At 36.1% G+C, this 15,300-nt stretch overlaps 1 protein-coding gene across 1 annotated transcript; it reads right to left on the reverse strand.

Annotated features, from left to right (window-relative positions):
* Nucleotides 1-1,680: 1,680 nt before the first annotated feature.
* LOC109011067 (CBL-interacting serine/threonine-protein kinase 23) lies at nucleotides 1,681-13,642 on the reverse strand. Its single transcript, XM_018992116.2, has 15 exons — nucleotides 12,783-13,642; nucleotides 11,849-11,911; nucleotides 11,548-11,619; nucleotides 7,401-7,508; nucleotides 7,156-7,236; nucleotides 6,754-6,807; nucleotides 6,545-6,670; nucleotides 5,608-5,697; nucleotides 5,343-5,462; nucleotides 5,123-5,251; nucleotides 4,392-4,508; nucleotides 3,700-3,756; nucleotides 3,524-3,598; nucleotides 2,446-2,521; nucleotides 1,681-2,053 (listed from the first exon to the last, which is right to left on the reverse strand). Exons 1-15 carry the CDS (start codon nucleotides 12,960-12,962, stop codon nucleotides 2,019-2,021), a joined length of 1,383 nt encoding a protein of 460 aa, XP_018847661.1. The 5' UTR covers nucleotides 12,963-13,642; the 3' UTR covers nucleotides 1,681-2,018.
* Nucleotides 13,643-15,300: the final 1,658 nt, after the last annotated feature.

A 15,300-nucleotide genomic window follows, 5' to 3' on the forward strand; every position in this document is an offset into this window, starting at 1 on the left:
CCTCAATTGGCTACAGTATATGGGTGTAACCGGTCCGGTTTTGGAGAAATTTTGGAACCGAACCGGTATATACCGATTTTAAAAATTTTAAAACTGATATGAACCGATTCATCACCAAATTTGGAATTTTATATTTTTTCGATTTCAGTCCAATTTTTCGGTTTACTATTTACACGTGTGACACTATATATGTTTAATATTATAATTTTTTTAATACTAAACTTAATTGTGAAAATTTAGTATTTATTATTAACAAGTACTAATTCTTTAATATTAAATTATAGTAGTATAATATAAGTAGTGCGTAACTTTTTAGTGATATTAATAAACTTGAATAATAAAATCAAAATTGTATAATTAATGTCTAATTATACTAGTATATTAATTTTATGTTATAAGATTATTATACTCGAATAATAAGATTAGAATTTCATGTTATGTTAATTAGAAATGTAGCATATAATATATATTATAATAATATAAAAATTATATATAATATAAAAAGTGATCAGATGAAGATCCATTAGTTGTTATTATCTCTTTCAATGTCAAAGGGCTTGTCTTCTACATATATGATGGTCGAGCCCGTCTTCTATGGGACGTTGATTATGTGGTCTATCACTTGCAATATTTACACTAGTCAGATTTCAACGTTGCGTATATATTGGGGTGGAAAAAGAAGATTGGGACTACTTTGGTTCTTGTTTAAAAGAAAAATATAATTATTTTTCATTGACAAAAAGTAAAAAGATATTTAAAAACTAAGACGTTTATCGAAAACCCATTTTTCAATAATATAGAAAATTAATTATATGTTTTTAGAGTATATAATATCGTTGTCAGCTCGTATCGATATATTGTAATGTTCATGCTCAATTTATAAATGTGAGACCTGCTTGTTAGATGATTGAAGAAAAAATCTTCACGATCAAGAGGACCTCCACCAGTATGTGGATTGTGATTATTGATCTAATCTGAAATAAAAGAAAAGTCATGACGTATGTTGATGGTCAAGTCATTAAATTTGAAAGGTCATGTACTGATTAATTAAGCATGCAATGGACGTGAAGAAAACGTCCATTGACTTGAAAAATCAGCACCAAAAGTACTTAAGCATGTTTTCTATGACTCATCGATATCTAGAAAATTTCTTAAAAATTGTGAGTTAAGAAATAACACCAGTAGTACTAAAGCATGTTTTTTATGATTCATCGATATCTAAGAAATTTCTTGGAAACTATTGGGATTTATAAGGGTGTGTAAACAAATTGAATTCGTACTTACGTGGTTAGACTTTAGGAGTGGAATATGATCTAATTTTATTCAAACACGACTTTAGTTTACTTGTTGTATATCATTCATAACCTTATAAAAACATCACTAAGAGTTTGAAAAAAAAAATAGAAAAGAAAAAAAATGAAGAGAGCTTTTTACTTTATACAATCTCCTATGCATAATAAGCCATTTTTACGAAGGTTACATGTCCTATTAATTGTCAAAATCTTTCTCGGCCACTATAGCATATGAATGTTGTTTTTTATGATGCTCATATAATTTCATTCTGTCATGTTAATTATATTTCGACTTCCAACTGCGTGGCATATTATTCAGTTAAAACTTAACAGGACAGAAAAACTAAATTTTGAGTTTTTAAAATGTATGGAAGTGATGTTAATAAAAGTATATATCAAAAGCTAGTTTAGAGACTCGCTCACGTACAGAGGCAATCATCCATCATATACATAACTCGATACTAAAAATACCCGTCCCAAAGGAAAATTAATTGGCTACAGTACAGTAGTTTTCACACAAATTTGAGAGATGTGAACCAAAAATACCCAATCATACGGCGAAGAAAGTATGTACAGATATATTTGCAATGTCTAATCCAAAGAGAGTCTAGGCAACCAACAATTGGGTTCAGAATGAGAGGGACAAGCAAAGGCGACACAGTCCATAATTGAGTACTCTGAACAATTTCACCCGGAGAAACAAATATTACTGCCAGAAGAAAACCCTTAATTAGATGCCACAACACCATCAGGTCCATCACCTGTAGAATTACAACCAATAGAAGAAAAGAAGTAAATGTTATTTGCTTGTGTGATTATGCCAAGGGAAAGCAAACACATAATTCTTGCTTATGTATAATACTAGAGAACATCCCCAAGATCTGCCATCCGCGGGGGAGGGGAGGGGAGGGGGGGAGTTAATGTGATATGTCGTCTACTTTTCTGGTTAAGAAAATCTCTCGTTTGTCAAATCTAAAAAGTAAGGGCCATTCACTACAAGGTATCGGCTTAGAAAATATGAAAATGGGCCATTCATTAGCCTGGTTACATGTCAACTGATATATTTTTAGAAGAATCACAATCAATAGACCATTGGCAAATGAATTATAGTTCAAAAGAAATATGAAAATAATCACCAATAATGAAAACTAACCTCCTTTCCTTTCCTCTGCTTCATCCCCAGTTTTCCAAACAATATCTTTCAGCCCAGTTGTGAGACTATTATAGAACTGCAACATTGGGATAATTGATTGCAAACTTGAGCTAATGAGGAAAAAACAAATGATTTCATAAGATGGAAAAATAACAATATCTAAAGGTTCCGATTCTAAAGTTGGCCTGTCCAGTCCAAGCCACATGCAGGAGGACGGAGTTTGGTTTTCGGCTGACATAAAAGCCCCAATGGGCTCAGAAATACAAACAGTAGTCCAGATCTGCAGCCACGTGCTAGGTCCCTGGCCTGATGTGTATCTCATATACCAGAATTAAAAGTGGCCTGTATGTCCAGGCTTTTTGCCACCCCAAGTAGTGGAGGCAATGAGTTGGGTCAAAAGGTCATCCTCCCTGCTTCAGACCATATGGGACAGCTATATAATTTTACAAAATGAAAAGGGGAAAGGATGAATATGGGGTTCTGACAGTGACAGATTTAGGTTGCCTTGTCCCATGCCACATCACATCTATTTTTAACTTTGCCCTTCAATTATTACATAATTACAAAAATTCCATGCACTTTATGTATATGTAAACCCCAAGGTTCACTCTATTTCCCGTGCACAACCATCACATAAGTCACTAGACTCTCTCCCACACACACACACACACACTTATTATCTATAATTACTGAAGAAATGTTGTGGGGATGGGGACTCATAAGTTGCCCATCCTTGGTATGGGAATGACATGGAGGGAGACTTTCAGTTGTGAATCACTTGTGATGCAGGTACGTGTAAATAGAGACCCAGAGCACTCCACTACCATCACTAACCCCTCAGGCCTGTGTTCCCTAAGTTTTGTCCTTCCAAAATCTGAAAAGCAAGCAACAAGGACCTTGGTGTAGTCCATTGGCAGCACTACACATGCATTTTGATAGCTTGGTGGCAGAGAAATCACCACTACTAGGTGAGGAAGCCTAGGAACCATGGCCTATGCCAATGGAGGCAGAATTTCAATAGCTAAATATTTTTATAATAATAGATGCCACGAAGTGCAATCGACATTGTAGACCATACCTTGTGAAATTCTAGAGTATCACCTCCAGACTTGCGAACCTCAACCATGTAGAGTGAAGGGGCCACCTCAAAAATCTGAAAAAGAGAATTGTAGACAGTTCTGGACAAATTACAGGAAGAGGAGAGGGGAGAGGGGGGGGGGGGAGGGGGGGGGGGGGGGATTTAAATAGATGTACCTCTGTTGCCACAGATAAATGACCTTTACGTCCAGTTTTTTCACCTTGAAGCTTCAACTGAGATAGGTAAAAAATGAGGGACAAATTGGGGGGTGGGGGTGTCAGAAGTGAAAGATAATTGAATACTTGATTGATTAATACTAAAGTTGGACTTCTAGATTTCTTCAGTTGCCCTTCAAAATTTCCAACCATGAGAAAGTGAAGCAACGAGATTAAATGAATCTCATTTGGAACCAGAAGATTAATACCATACTTTGCAAGTGAATACACTTTATTGGGCCTTTTTTATGCAACCAATCATGCAATATAAATATTCGACATTGTGGAAATATTTACTGAATGATTAAATAAAAATTTTCTCATCAACTAAATCTTTTAGAATAATTGGTAATTTAACGTAGTATCAGAACAACAATATGGGAGTTCTCTCACTCAACTCTTTAACCCTATTTCAATTTTTAAAAAAACCCACATGTTGAGCCAACTTATTAAGAAGTTTGCCCAACATGAGGGGAAATGCTGAAATATTGATTGTGATTAATGTACCTCGTCCCTTCAATTGCATGAGTAACTTAACCATGAAGTTATCAAGATTTTGACAAAAAGATTACAAAACCCAACCATTGACAGTCATCAAAAAGTTAACAAAAGCAGACAATTGCAATAATTGCATGGAAAAGAGAGTATTGAACCTTGTAGTTATTTTTCTTTACACCAAAACCAAGAGGCATTGCAGCTTCCTCGATTTTTGAGATTATCTCTTTAGCAGGAGATTTGGATGTGAATCTGGTTTCCCTTTTAATAAGTCCCTGGTTACCATAGACTTGTCAGCAATTTCTTAAATTTGATGTCAAGGTGTCAATCCAACAACAAATGACAAGCTAGTTAGCTCTTTCAACTGTACAAAATTTTAAAGATAAAATTATGGAAAAATTACAGTTTAAACAACCACTCAGATTGTATTACGACCACTAAATTATCAAAGTTGTCATTTACCTTCTATACTACCTCTATTTTTACAACTTAAAATCCTTTAGTGACGATTTTGATAGTTTGGTGGTCATATTGCAAAATGAATATTAGTTTGGGGGCTTGTGTGATTTTCCCTAAAATTATTCTTGATTATCTATATCAGCACTTATTTTGAAGTATCAACCAGCCTTTATTTTCACATGCAGTTTGAAAATATCAACACCTACACAGAATTTGAGCACAAAGTGTACTATTATCACATCCTCAAGCCTAGTAACATGTGGAGAAAAAAATCACATCCTTTTGAACTGCCTTAAGTTAGCATTTAGGTCAACAGATCATCATCCTTTCTCATGTGATATATATGAGGTGTTGCCTCGACAGTTGAAATATCACGTTTCTCCAGTACAACTTTTTCCATGTCAGATATCACAGCCAAAGTCAAGCATACCATTTGCTTTTCAAAGAGAGTACTGAGGTTGAGGCCCTGAGATGTAGAGATGAGCTCAAATGCATTCATGGTGACAGGAGCCACAGGCTGCCCTTCTTCCCGCCTCTCCACAATAAGCTCTCCAGAATCCTGTCCATGGTAAACAGAAATTATAAAGTCACAATATAACCAAAAAACCAAAACAATAATAAGAACAATATAACTACAACATGAATCTTACCCCAATTTCATTGAAAATACCATCCACATCGGCGAGACTAACATCAGCTTGCTCAAAACTAGGCGGCTTGTATCCTTTCTTAAACCACTCATTCTCAATGACCTCAGCAATTGTAATTCGCTGTTTCATTTGATTGGCTCAGATATTAAATACACAAGAAATACATTTTTTATTTACGTAATAAGCAATAAATACATTTTTATAAGTAATACAAAAGAAATACATGGTTGTAAACAATAATAATGAACAAGAGACAATGACGTACTGTTGAGGGATTAGGGTCCAGGATTCTTTTGATCAGTTTCTTTGCACTTGAGGAGAACCATGGAGGGCATGTGAAGTCGGCCTTGAATATCTGGATAGATCATAGAGCAAGCATAGAGCTTATAAACATCAATGATCAGATTATGGAGCCTTATAAATGAAGAATATAAAGTTCACATTTTAAAAATAGCAAGCACTCAAAGATCAGACAGACTAGACCTGCCCAAGAGTCCCGCCCCAATAGGAACTTATGTTGTCTACGTATGCACCACAAATCTTACAACTGCATGGTTTACACTTTACAAGTGGCGTACACTTAAAACAATTACTAAATTATCATTTGTCTGGGACCTGTGCTCTTTTCCTTGAGTATTGTATACATAGCATTATTGACAAGAAGATACACAACAATGCAATAAGATCTATGCATTCAAATCGCACTTGAACAGAGAATGCCCTATCAACACCATACAATGTAAATTGTGCATCATACAATCACCACAAGCAACCAGAAAGACACACATAGTAAAAGTTTTAAGCGGAAAAGACCACAGTGATGACACATTTGCAAAGATGTTCTATTTTTTGCGTAAATACAAAAAAAGAAAAAAAGCGAAGGCCCCCAATTTTTCTTCTGCTCCCATTCTGTTGCCTTACAAGAAGCATGGCTTCCACGTACGCACCACTTCATTGACCAACTATCGCTCAGTTTTGTTAAAATCATTTAGAGTGTAGAAAATTAACTGCCTACGTCATCTTCATCTGTAACAAGTTCACTGCCTTTCGCCACTTCATTGACCAGCTATCACTCAGTTTTGTTAAAATTGTTTACAGTGTAGAAAATTATCTACCTACTTCATCTGCGTCTGTAACAAGTTCACTGCCTTCACATGTACATTAGGAAGTATGAGTTAACAGAGAACCAGAGAGCAATTAACCTTTTTATATAATGCCATGAGGTTGGATTCTTCAAAAGGTAAATATCCAGCCATTAAGACAAAAAGAATCACACCACATGACCACAGATCTGCCTTTGCTCCATCATATCCTTTATTGTTGATCACCTGGAAAAGTAGGGTGTGAATGAAAAATAGGTTCATAAGATTAAGAAATAGTAGTTTGCACTTAGAAACAAGACCTAATATACCTCTGGAGCAACATAATTTGGCGTACCACATGTTGTATGAAGTAACCCATCTTCCTAAAGAGAGGGATAAGATTATCAGTCATAAAACCTTCACAAATTGATTATGCCAAAGATGCCTCATACTTCGCCACAGTATCAAAAATCCAAAACAGACTGTTAGGCACAGACAAATCAAACTGAAAGGTGAGGCTTCTAGGGGCCAGTAGCCACTAACACCTCTCATATTAAGTTCTCGATAACTTTTATTATGATATTCTTTTTGTGCAAGGCAAATTTTTCTATAGGTAAAAGTAAGGTTTTAATGAACCACAATGAAAGGCATTTCCCAAGTACACAGGAAGTATACACAAGAAAACACCTAATTACACTTTTTTGTGTAAGGCATCAAGTCTTCATACTCACTCGAACTTGTTGTGGTAGCGCACTCAATCCAAAATCTGAAACTTTGAGAACACCATTAGCATCAAGCAGTAAGTTCTCTGGCTGTGAAAAGACAAACGAAAATGTCATCAGTTTTTTTCATTTTGAGATAGTTGAAAAAAATACATACAGATCAGTTCATCACCTCCAACTGAATTATTTAACTTTGAAAACATGGGGGCTAACATTCCGAAGACATTAGCAGAAACAACAGTAAGGAATCACACCTTTAGATCTCTATGAAAGACACCTCTGCTATGACAGTAGTCCACAGCATTAATAAGTTGCTGAAAATACTTTCTAGCTTCATCTTCCTTCAACCTCCCCTTACTTGCCTAGCTCAAGAGATACAATGCAAAAACCAGTTATTATATATATATATATTTTTTTTATCATTAAAAGATAGATATTATATATATGAATGAAAAAGGTATAGCCCTTGTACACAGGAAGTATACATAAGTGCTCCTAAATACATTCTAAGAACGATAAATTAAAGACAAGAAATCCTGAATATTGTCCCCATGCAAAACAATAGTGGAAAACCAACACATTAGAGTGTGGAGAAAAAAATTCTTCAACTCGGACATTGTGCGCTCCTTATCTTCAAAGCACCTTGCATTCCTTTCCGTCCAAGTACACCACATAATGCACAACGAAATCATCTTCCACACTGCTGCCACTTGTTGACAGCCCTGCAACTTTGTCCAACAACCCAACAAATCCACCACCCTCATAGGCATAACCCAAGCAACATTAACCCTTTGAAAGATCTCATCCCACAACGCCCTTGTTATCTCACAGTGTATTAAGAGATGGTCTATAGATTCTCCATTCTTTTTACACATGTAGCACCAATCCACCAATACACAACCTCTCTTCCTCAAATTGTCCGTGGTCAATATCGTCACAAGAGCAGCATTTCAAACAAAAAAAAAAAACTACTTTAGAAGGCACACGAGCTCTCCAAATATTCTTCCATGGGAACGGAGTATTGTCAAGATGTGTAGTCAAGATGCTATAATACGCCTTAACTGTACTTATCCCGTGATTATTAGACCTCCACTTCAAGCTATCTCGTTGTGCCATAGGAGTCTCCGTGAAATATAATAAGCTGAAAAAAACTGAGACACTAGGTAATTCACAATCATGGAAATCCCTATTAAACAGAATATTTCACTGGTGCGTACCATGAGAAAATAACCGCACATCCGATACTGAGGCCTCCCTATTAGCTGCAATACGGTATAGAGCCGGAAAAACCCTTTCCAATACCTGATCTCCACACCACACGTCTCGCCAAAATCTGATTCGATTGCCTTCACTAACTACAAAACGAATTTGATTTGCAAAGCATGGCCACCCCTTCCTTATATACTTCCATAATCCCACACCATACCCCCCTCTCACTTCATTAGAGCACCAACCACCCAACCCAATACTATATCTAGCATCAATAATATCCTTCCGCAGATCCCTCCTCCTAATGATATCTCCAAAGTCATTTCCTAGTAAAGCTTTATTAAAAGTTTTCAAGTTACACACACCCAACCCTCCATTCACAACTGAGCCACATACAGTCTTCCAACTCACCAGATGAAATTTTTTCTCCTCTCCCATGCCTCCCCATAAGAACGCCCTAAAAAGTTTCTCCATTCTGTTCACCACCCCTACAGGCAAAGGAAACAAAGATAAAAAATAAGTGGATAGGTTAGTGAGAGTACTCTTGATGAGAGTAAGACGGCCCCCTTTTGATAAATACACTCATTTCCAGCCAGCCAACCTATTCTCTATCTTCTCCACTACTTCATCCCATATAGCTCTATTCTTGAAAGTTGCTCCCAAAGGAAGGTCCAGATATTTCAAAAAAAAGGAGATAGAGGATCTCCCTGCCGCAGACCCCGCGAATTATCAAAGAATCCAGCCGGTGTGCCATTAACCAGAACTAAGAGCAATAAGCACCTTGCCGGCTCCCACACCGACACAGAAAGAACTGCCGGTGGCGGGCGACCACCATGGTGTGCCGATAAGGCCACTCCGACGGGAAGACAGGGATGACGGCGAGGTAACAGAGGATCTGCTCATTTCGAGGGCTGCTTTCCCAACGCTGTCACCTGGCTTTTTGTTGGAGAACATTCAGTCTCAGCCGCGAGTGGTGGTCGAAGGAGCAGATGTTGCTCTTGTGCAGTTACCGTTGGCAGAGGACGGGTTTTTGGTGGGTTTCATGTCGCTGCCTTGTGGGTTATCGCTGGAAAATACACAGACAAGGCCATGTGGTGGATGGAGGCCCAATGGTGAATCCGGTGCAGTCAGTCATTTAGGAACATGGCTTTTCATCACTGGGGTCTCCGATGGGTCTTGTTCCTTCCAGTGGGGAGTCAGATTCAGTGTGTGGATCAGAACTGGCTTTATTTTCTCCCGTCAGCACAGGTGAGGAGGGGGTCATCCTAACTCCTTTGTGTACACTCCCTCCCAGCTCTACTTATGGGAGTTGTTCGTCAAATTGGGTGTTTAAGAAGGTATAGGAGATTCAAGATGTCATTGGGATTTCGTTTGGAGCTTACGAAGAACAATTCAAGGCTCTTCTTATAGCACTTGAGGATAGTCATTCGAAGTCAGCCACAAAGTAGGATAGGGAGCTTAAAAGGCTAACTTGTTCCATTAATTATGATGTGAAAGAAGGGAGTGGTGGAAGGGACAGATCGAAAGGGAGGGGCAATATAGTTTTCTTATGAAGACTAAGATTATATCATGGAATGTACGGGGGTTTAATGATCGCAATAAACGCCTCCATATCAAATCATTATTGTGGATGTCGAAGGATGATGTGGTGTGTTTTCAAGAAACAAAGATGCGTTTCATTGATAGGAAAATTGTGCGAAGTGTATGGGGGTGCTCGTATGCGGGATGGACTTATTTGGCTTCTTTGGGAGCCTCATGTGGAGTGTTAATTATATGGGACAAAAGAGTTGTTCAGTTGATCGAGGAGTGTATTGGAGAATTCTCAGTCGCAACTAGATTTAAAAATGTGGTTGATGGTTGGGAATGGGCATTTGTAGGTTCATATGGACCTAACGTGGATAGGGATAGGAGAAGGTTGTGGGAGGAGTTGGCGGGTCTATACTCATTATGGGATGTGTCGTGGTGTATGGGAGCGATTTTAATACTATTCGCTTTCCTAGTGAGCGTTCAGGACATTGTCGGAATTCTCTGGCCATGGAAGAATTCCGCGAGTTAATCTTCGATCTTGACCTCATGGATCTCCCCCTGGTAGGAGGTGAATACACTTGGTCAAATGGGCGGGTGTGGTCGAGATTGGATAGATTCCTTGTATCTCCTACGTGGGAAGCTCAATATCCGGAAGTTAGTCAGAAACGACTAGCTCGAGTCAGTTCTAATCATTTTTCTATCCTTTTGGATTGTGGGGGTATTCACAGGGGGCGCCGGTATTTCAAGTTTGAAAACATGTGGCTAACAGCAGATGGGTTTGTAGAGATGGTGCGTGCTTGGTGGACTTCATATCAATTCATGGGTACTCCAAGTTACATTCTTGCAAGTAAGTTAAAGGTACTGAAAAAAGATTTGAAGAAGTGGAATTTGGAGGCTTTTGGTCACATTGATAATCAAAAGTCTACACTGTTGGAGGAACTGCAAGAGCTTGAGGATAAAGAGTTATTGGGAGATAATTCAGATGAGATGTTATTGAGGAAGGGCATGGTTATGGCAAACTTGGAGAGGGTTTTGTTGTCAGAGGAAACTTCATGGCGTCAAAAATCCAGGACCCTTTGGTTGAAAGAAGGTGATAGGTGTACGAAGTTATTTCACAAAGTGGCTAATTCACATCGGCGTAATAATGCTATTGAGTCACTTCAATCAGGTTCTCAGGTGTTTTCTTGTCCTCCCGAACTAGAAAACCATATAGAACATTACTATGAGACTCTCCTCACAGAATCGTTTCCTTGGAGGCCAAAGCTTGATGCCTTGAACTTTTTGAGGCAATTGACTTGCAGAGTGTGAGTGTTTTGGAGAAACCCTTTGTTGAAAAGGAGATTTACAAGCTTATATCTAGAATGGCTAAAGATAAAGCGTCGGGGCCAGATGGTTTTTCAATAGGTTTTCTTCAAACTTGTTGGGACATTGTGAAAGGTGATGTTATGCAGGTTTTCAATGAATTTTACTCTCTTCAAAAGTTTAAAAAATCTCTAAATGCGACCTTTATTGCTCTCATTCCTAAGAAACACTGGGCGAGGCTCGAGATTTCTGTCCTTGACCAGTTATTATATAGAGTCGTTAACATATCATGAACAAGTAATTTAGGCACTTTATTACAGATTGCGTATGTTAATCATCAGCAGCAGACAATCACTATCTTACAATTTTGTCGAACAGCTCCCCACCAGTCACAAATTCCAAAACAATGTATATCTTCATCTTGCTAGCCATCACCTACACCAGTAATACTGCCCAAAATCAATTTGGATGCAGAAGATAGTCAAGAAACATTATAATTAAGTACTGAACATGTGGAAAATCCAGAACATAGAAATTTATCGCTGTAAAAGGTTAATATCAACGACTAAAAATAAAGCATGAAGAATATACTGAATGACTAGTCATGCCATATTATTGCGATAAGGTAAAAATTAAATTAAAGGAGGCAGCTCTGCTCTCTAACCTCATACATGCGGATAACATTTGGGTGTCTAATCAATTTCATTGTTGAAATTTCACGTTTAATCTGCAAGGATAAAACAGTCAGAAAAATAGTTAATGTAAGACATATTGATATTCAAACTGAAAGAAATAACTTTAAAACTTCAGCAATATTTTTGCATGGCCACATTCATACATATATCACATTTTTCACATACTGCCAGTACGGGGTGAAACTCATCTGGCAATCAAAATGTTGCTTCTTTTCTTTTTTTTCTTATATCTCCTAACTAGAGTTGATTGCCACATCTTCACTATAATACGCAAAATTTCCCAAATTTATGACTCCGTACAAAAGATTATCTTTTAGCATCCACACACTTGATTCAAAATCAAGTCATATAAAACTTAATTATCTAAACTTAATAGAATTCGATTCAATCAATTTGCAATTTTATTCAGCTGTTCCGGATAAAACTGAAATAAACTGAGTTCCACGTCTCTTCAATTCTTTTTTTTAACAAGATGTTATTTTCAAAGAGTTTACAATTTTTCCCAACTAAAATGCTAGGCAAGTCTACTTCTTTCCCTCGTAACAGGAACATATAATAATAATAATAATAATAAATTCGATACGACTTCCTGTACATTGTATTTGGTCACAGAATGACAAGATGATTTTGTCACCTCGCCAATGTTGACTTTTGCTTTGTTTTCATCTAAAAGTAACAAAAATTTCTTCGCCAAGTTCCTAGTTATTTTCAAGGAAACCAAACAGTCAATCACCAAATATTACCCCTCCAAATTGAGAAACCAAGATTTAAAACAAAAACGAAAAGCTTAATTATTCAAAACATATAAATTTAACAAAATCCGTACAAATGCAAGGAATTAATCCAACCAAAAAAGAAATCATCCATCATTAGTAAAATCCTAACGAAAATGGGGAGTTAGACCTGGCCGATCATCTTGTGCTTGAGAACCTTCTCTTTATCGAGAATCTTGATGGCCACATTCTCGCCGGAAACGACATTCCGAGCGAACTTAACCTTGGCGAAATTGCCTTCACCCAGCGTCCGACCCAGTTCGTACTTCCCCACGCGCGTCCTGTTGCTATTGCTCGACCGAGACGCCATATTCTCCCTCTGGGACCTCCCCCACAGCGCAATTCCTCCACTCCAGAATCGGACTCCTTCACAAACTTGTTTCTCTCTTTTTGTTTGTCTCTCTCCAAAATCCTTCCACTCTCAATGTCTCTCCCTCTCTAGAATCAGATTTCCGCTCTCTTTAGAGCTCAAGGATCAAGACCTCTTCTTCTTGCAGGGTTGCCAAACCTGAGACTTCGAAACCCTCATTTTTCCTTTTTTGTTAAATAAAAACTAAAACGGAAACAAAAAGGCACTAAAATTCTCTAAATATCCTTATCGAAATCAAACCCGGGCTTCCAGCTTTTGTTGGAAATACAGGCCGTTAGAACAGATATAAACCTCATGAATCATTTTCAAACCGACCAATGAGGATACCGCAATTAAAAGGCTGTAAGAATCATAGCAAATTACGGTATCGTAAACAGATTAATAATGAGAAAGCGAAATCAATGAGAGGCAGAGATCTGGAGGGAGTCGTGGATTAGTGCGTAAATTTCCTTCTCTGCTATTTTCGGAAAAAGGAATTGAGCGGTTGGCTGCTCTTGGTAGCTGAAGCTGGAGTTATCAGGCCGGTGTGAGCGAGTGATTGATTGGAATTGGGTATGTATAACTTCGTATTGTGCCTATGGGTCTGGTGCATGCGCGTGCGTACGCGAGGAAGGCGGAAGGAACTAGGGCTGAGCCGTGATGTGGTCGCTTGCTTCATGCGTCATGCGGTCGCGTCTTGGCTGGCGCAGTCGTGTCGTAGAGCGATTGGTTGCTTCAGTTGAGAGCTCAACGTCTCAGCCGTCCAGGTGGATCCCATTCGTGATGCGTCAGTGTTACCAGTCAGAATTAAACAAGTAAGTTTACGTACTACTCTTATATTAATATTATTATTTTTATATTTAAAATTTAAATTAACATTATTTTTAATAAAATTTATTTTTTAATTAATTATATTGAATAGATATACATATTAATATATAAAATCACTTATAATTAAATTTTTCGATAGTTCGCCACTCTGCGCGTTGTGTTTGAATGCAATTCATAATTGGCAATGTTTTGTGAGAACGAGAACTGGATTGGAAACTCTTCCATTGTGTTTGGATATTGAAGTAAGTTGAATTGAGATGATAAAATATTGTTAGAATATTATTTTTTAATATTATTATTATTTTAAAATTTGAAAAAGTTAAATTGTTTATTATATTTTATGTTGAGATTTAAAAAAATTGTAATGATGAGTTGAGAGATGTTTGGTAACCAAACGAAGCCTTCGTTTTAACTATTTTAACTTATCTCATTTTCTCTAATTTAATTATTATAAATTTTTTAAATTTTTTTAAAAAAATATAATAAACAATTTAATTTTTTAAAATTTTAAAATATAAAATAATATTATATTTAACATTCATTCCACGATCTAAACTTTCTATAAAATAACTACACCTCGAGAATCTCACCAATTCATGTAAAAAATCTTTTTTATTTCTTTATCTTTTAAACATTTTTTTAACACCTTAAATATTTTTAAAAAGTAAAAAAATTCACAAAATTATTAAAAATCACTTCCAACTATTAGAAAAAAACAATCGGTACTCACTCGGTGGATATTCTCGGTTTGATTAGGATTTTCCTTTTATACCTACACGTGCACGCTATCATAGAGTTAAGAAATGGAGAAATGCTACGGCTCTCAAATTTGAAATTTAAAAATTGTCTCGAAAAGAGTTAATTTTTTTTTTATATTTTTTTAATTATTATAAACATTTTTAAAAAAAATAAAAAATTCACAACATCATTTAAAAATATTTTTTTAATCATTCGGTAAAAAATAAAAAATCTTATTCGAGACCCAAAATATTTCTCTAAAAAATGAGAAGCGGTAGGTAGGTTTATAAAAAAAAAAAAATAAATCTATAAATAAAAAAAACTTATAATCTTATTACTTGAGAAAAATGATAGAATTACAATTTTTTTTTATAATTTTTATATAATCATATGTTAAATAAGGGATATTTTTATAAAACAATTTATAAAAATAATATTACTTTATATAAATACCATCAATTTAACATTTTTTTAACATATGGTTATATAAAAATTTTAAAAAATAATTATAAATGTATCATTACTCATTATCTGATATCTACTTTATAATAAGATAAAGTTTAACACTATAAAACGTGTTAAAAGTCGTATTAATTTATAAACTTTTTCTATAAATCAAGTATTTCTCTAAAAAAAATAATAGAATAATGCTAACTACAAATCTAAGCAATACAAGCACTTTATAAAAATGTAGATTTTTTTTATATGAATTTCATTTTTTTTTTTTTTT

Source organism: Juglans regia, chromosome 3, assembly GCF_001411555.2.
Source record: "Juglans regia cultivar Chandler chromosome 3, Walnut 2.0, whole genome shotgun sequence".
NCBI classification, from domain to species: Eukaryota; Viridiplantae; Streptophyta; class Magnoliopsida; order Fagales; family Juglandaceae; genus Juglans; species Juglans regia.

Excerpts from the sequence above, each read along its gene's own strand:
- LOC109011067 (XM_018992116.2), bottom strand. The coding sequence starts at position 12,962 with ATGGCGTCTCGGTCGAGCAATAGCAACAGGACGCGCGTGGGGAAGTAC. Across the intron at positions 5,463-5,607 it reads TGGACCCTAATCCCTCAACA|CGAATTACAATTGCTGAGGT; the intron begins GTACGTCATTGT and ends CAAATGAAACAG. Across the intron at positions 4,509-5,122 it reads CTCTCTTTGAAAAGCAAATG|GGACTTATTAAAAGGGAAAC; the intron begins GTATGCTTGACT and ends TATGGTAACCAG.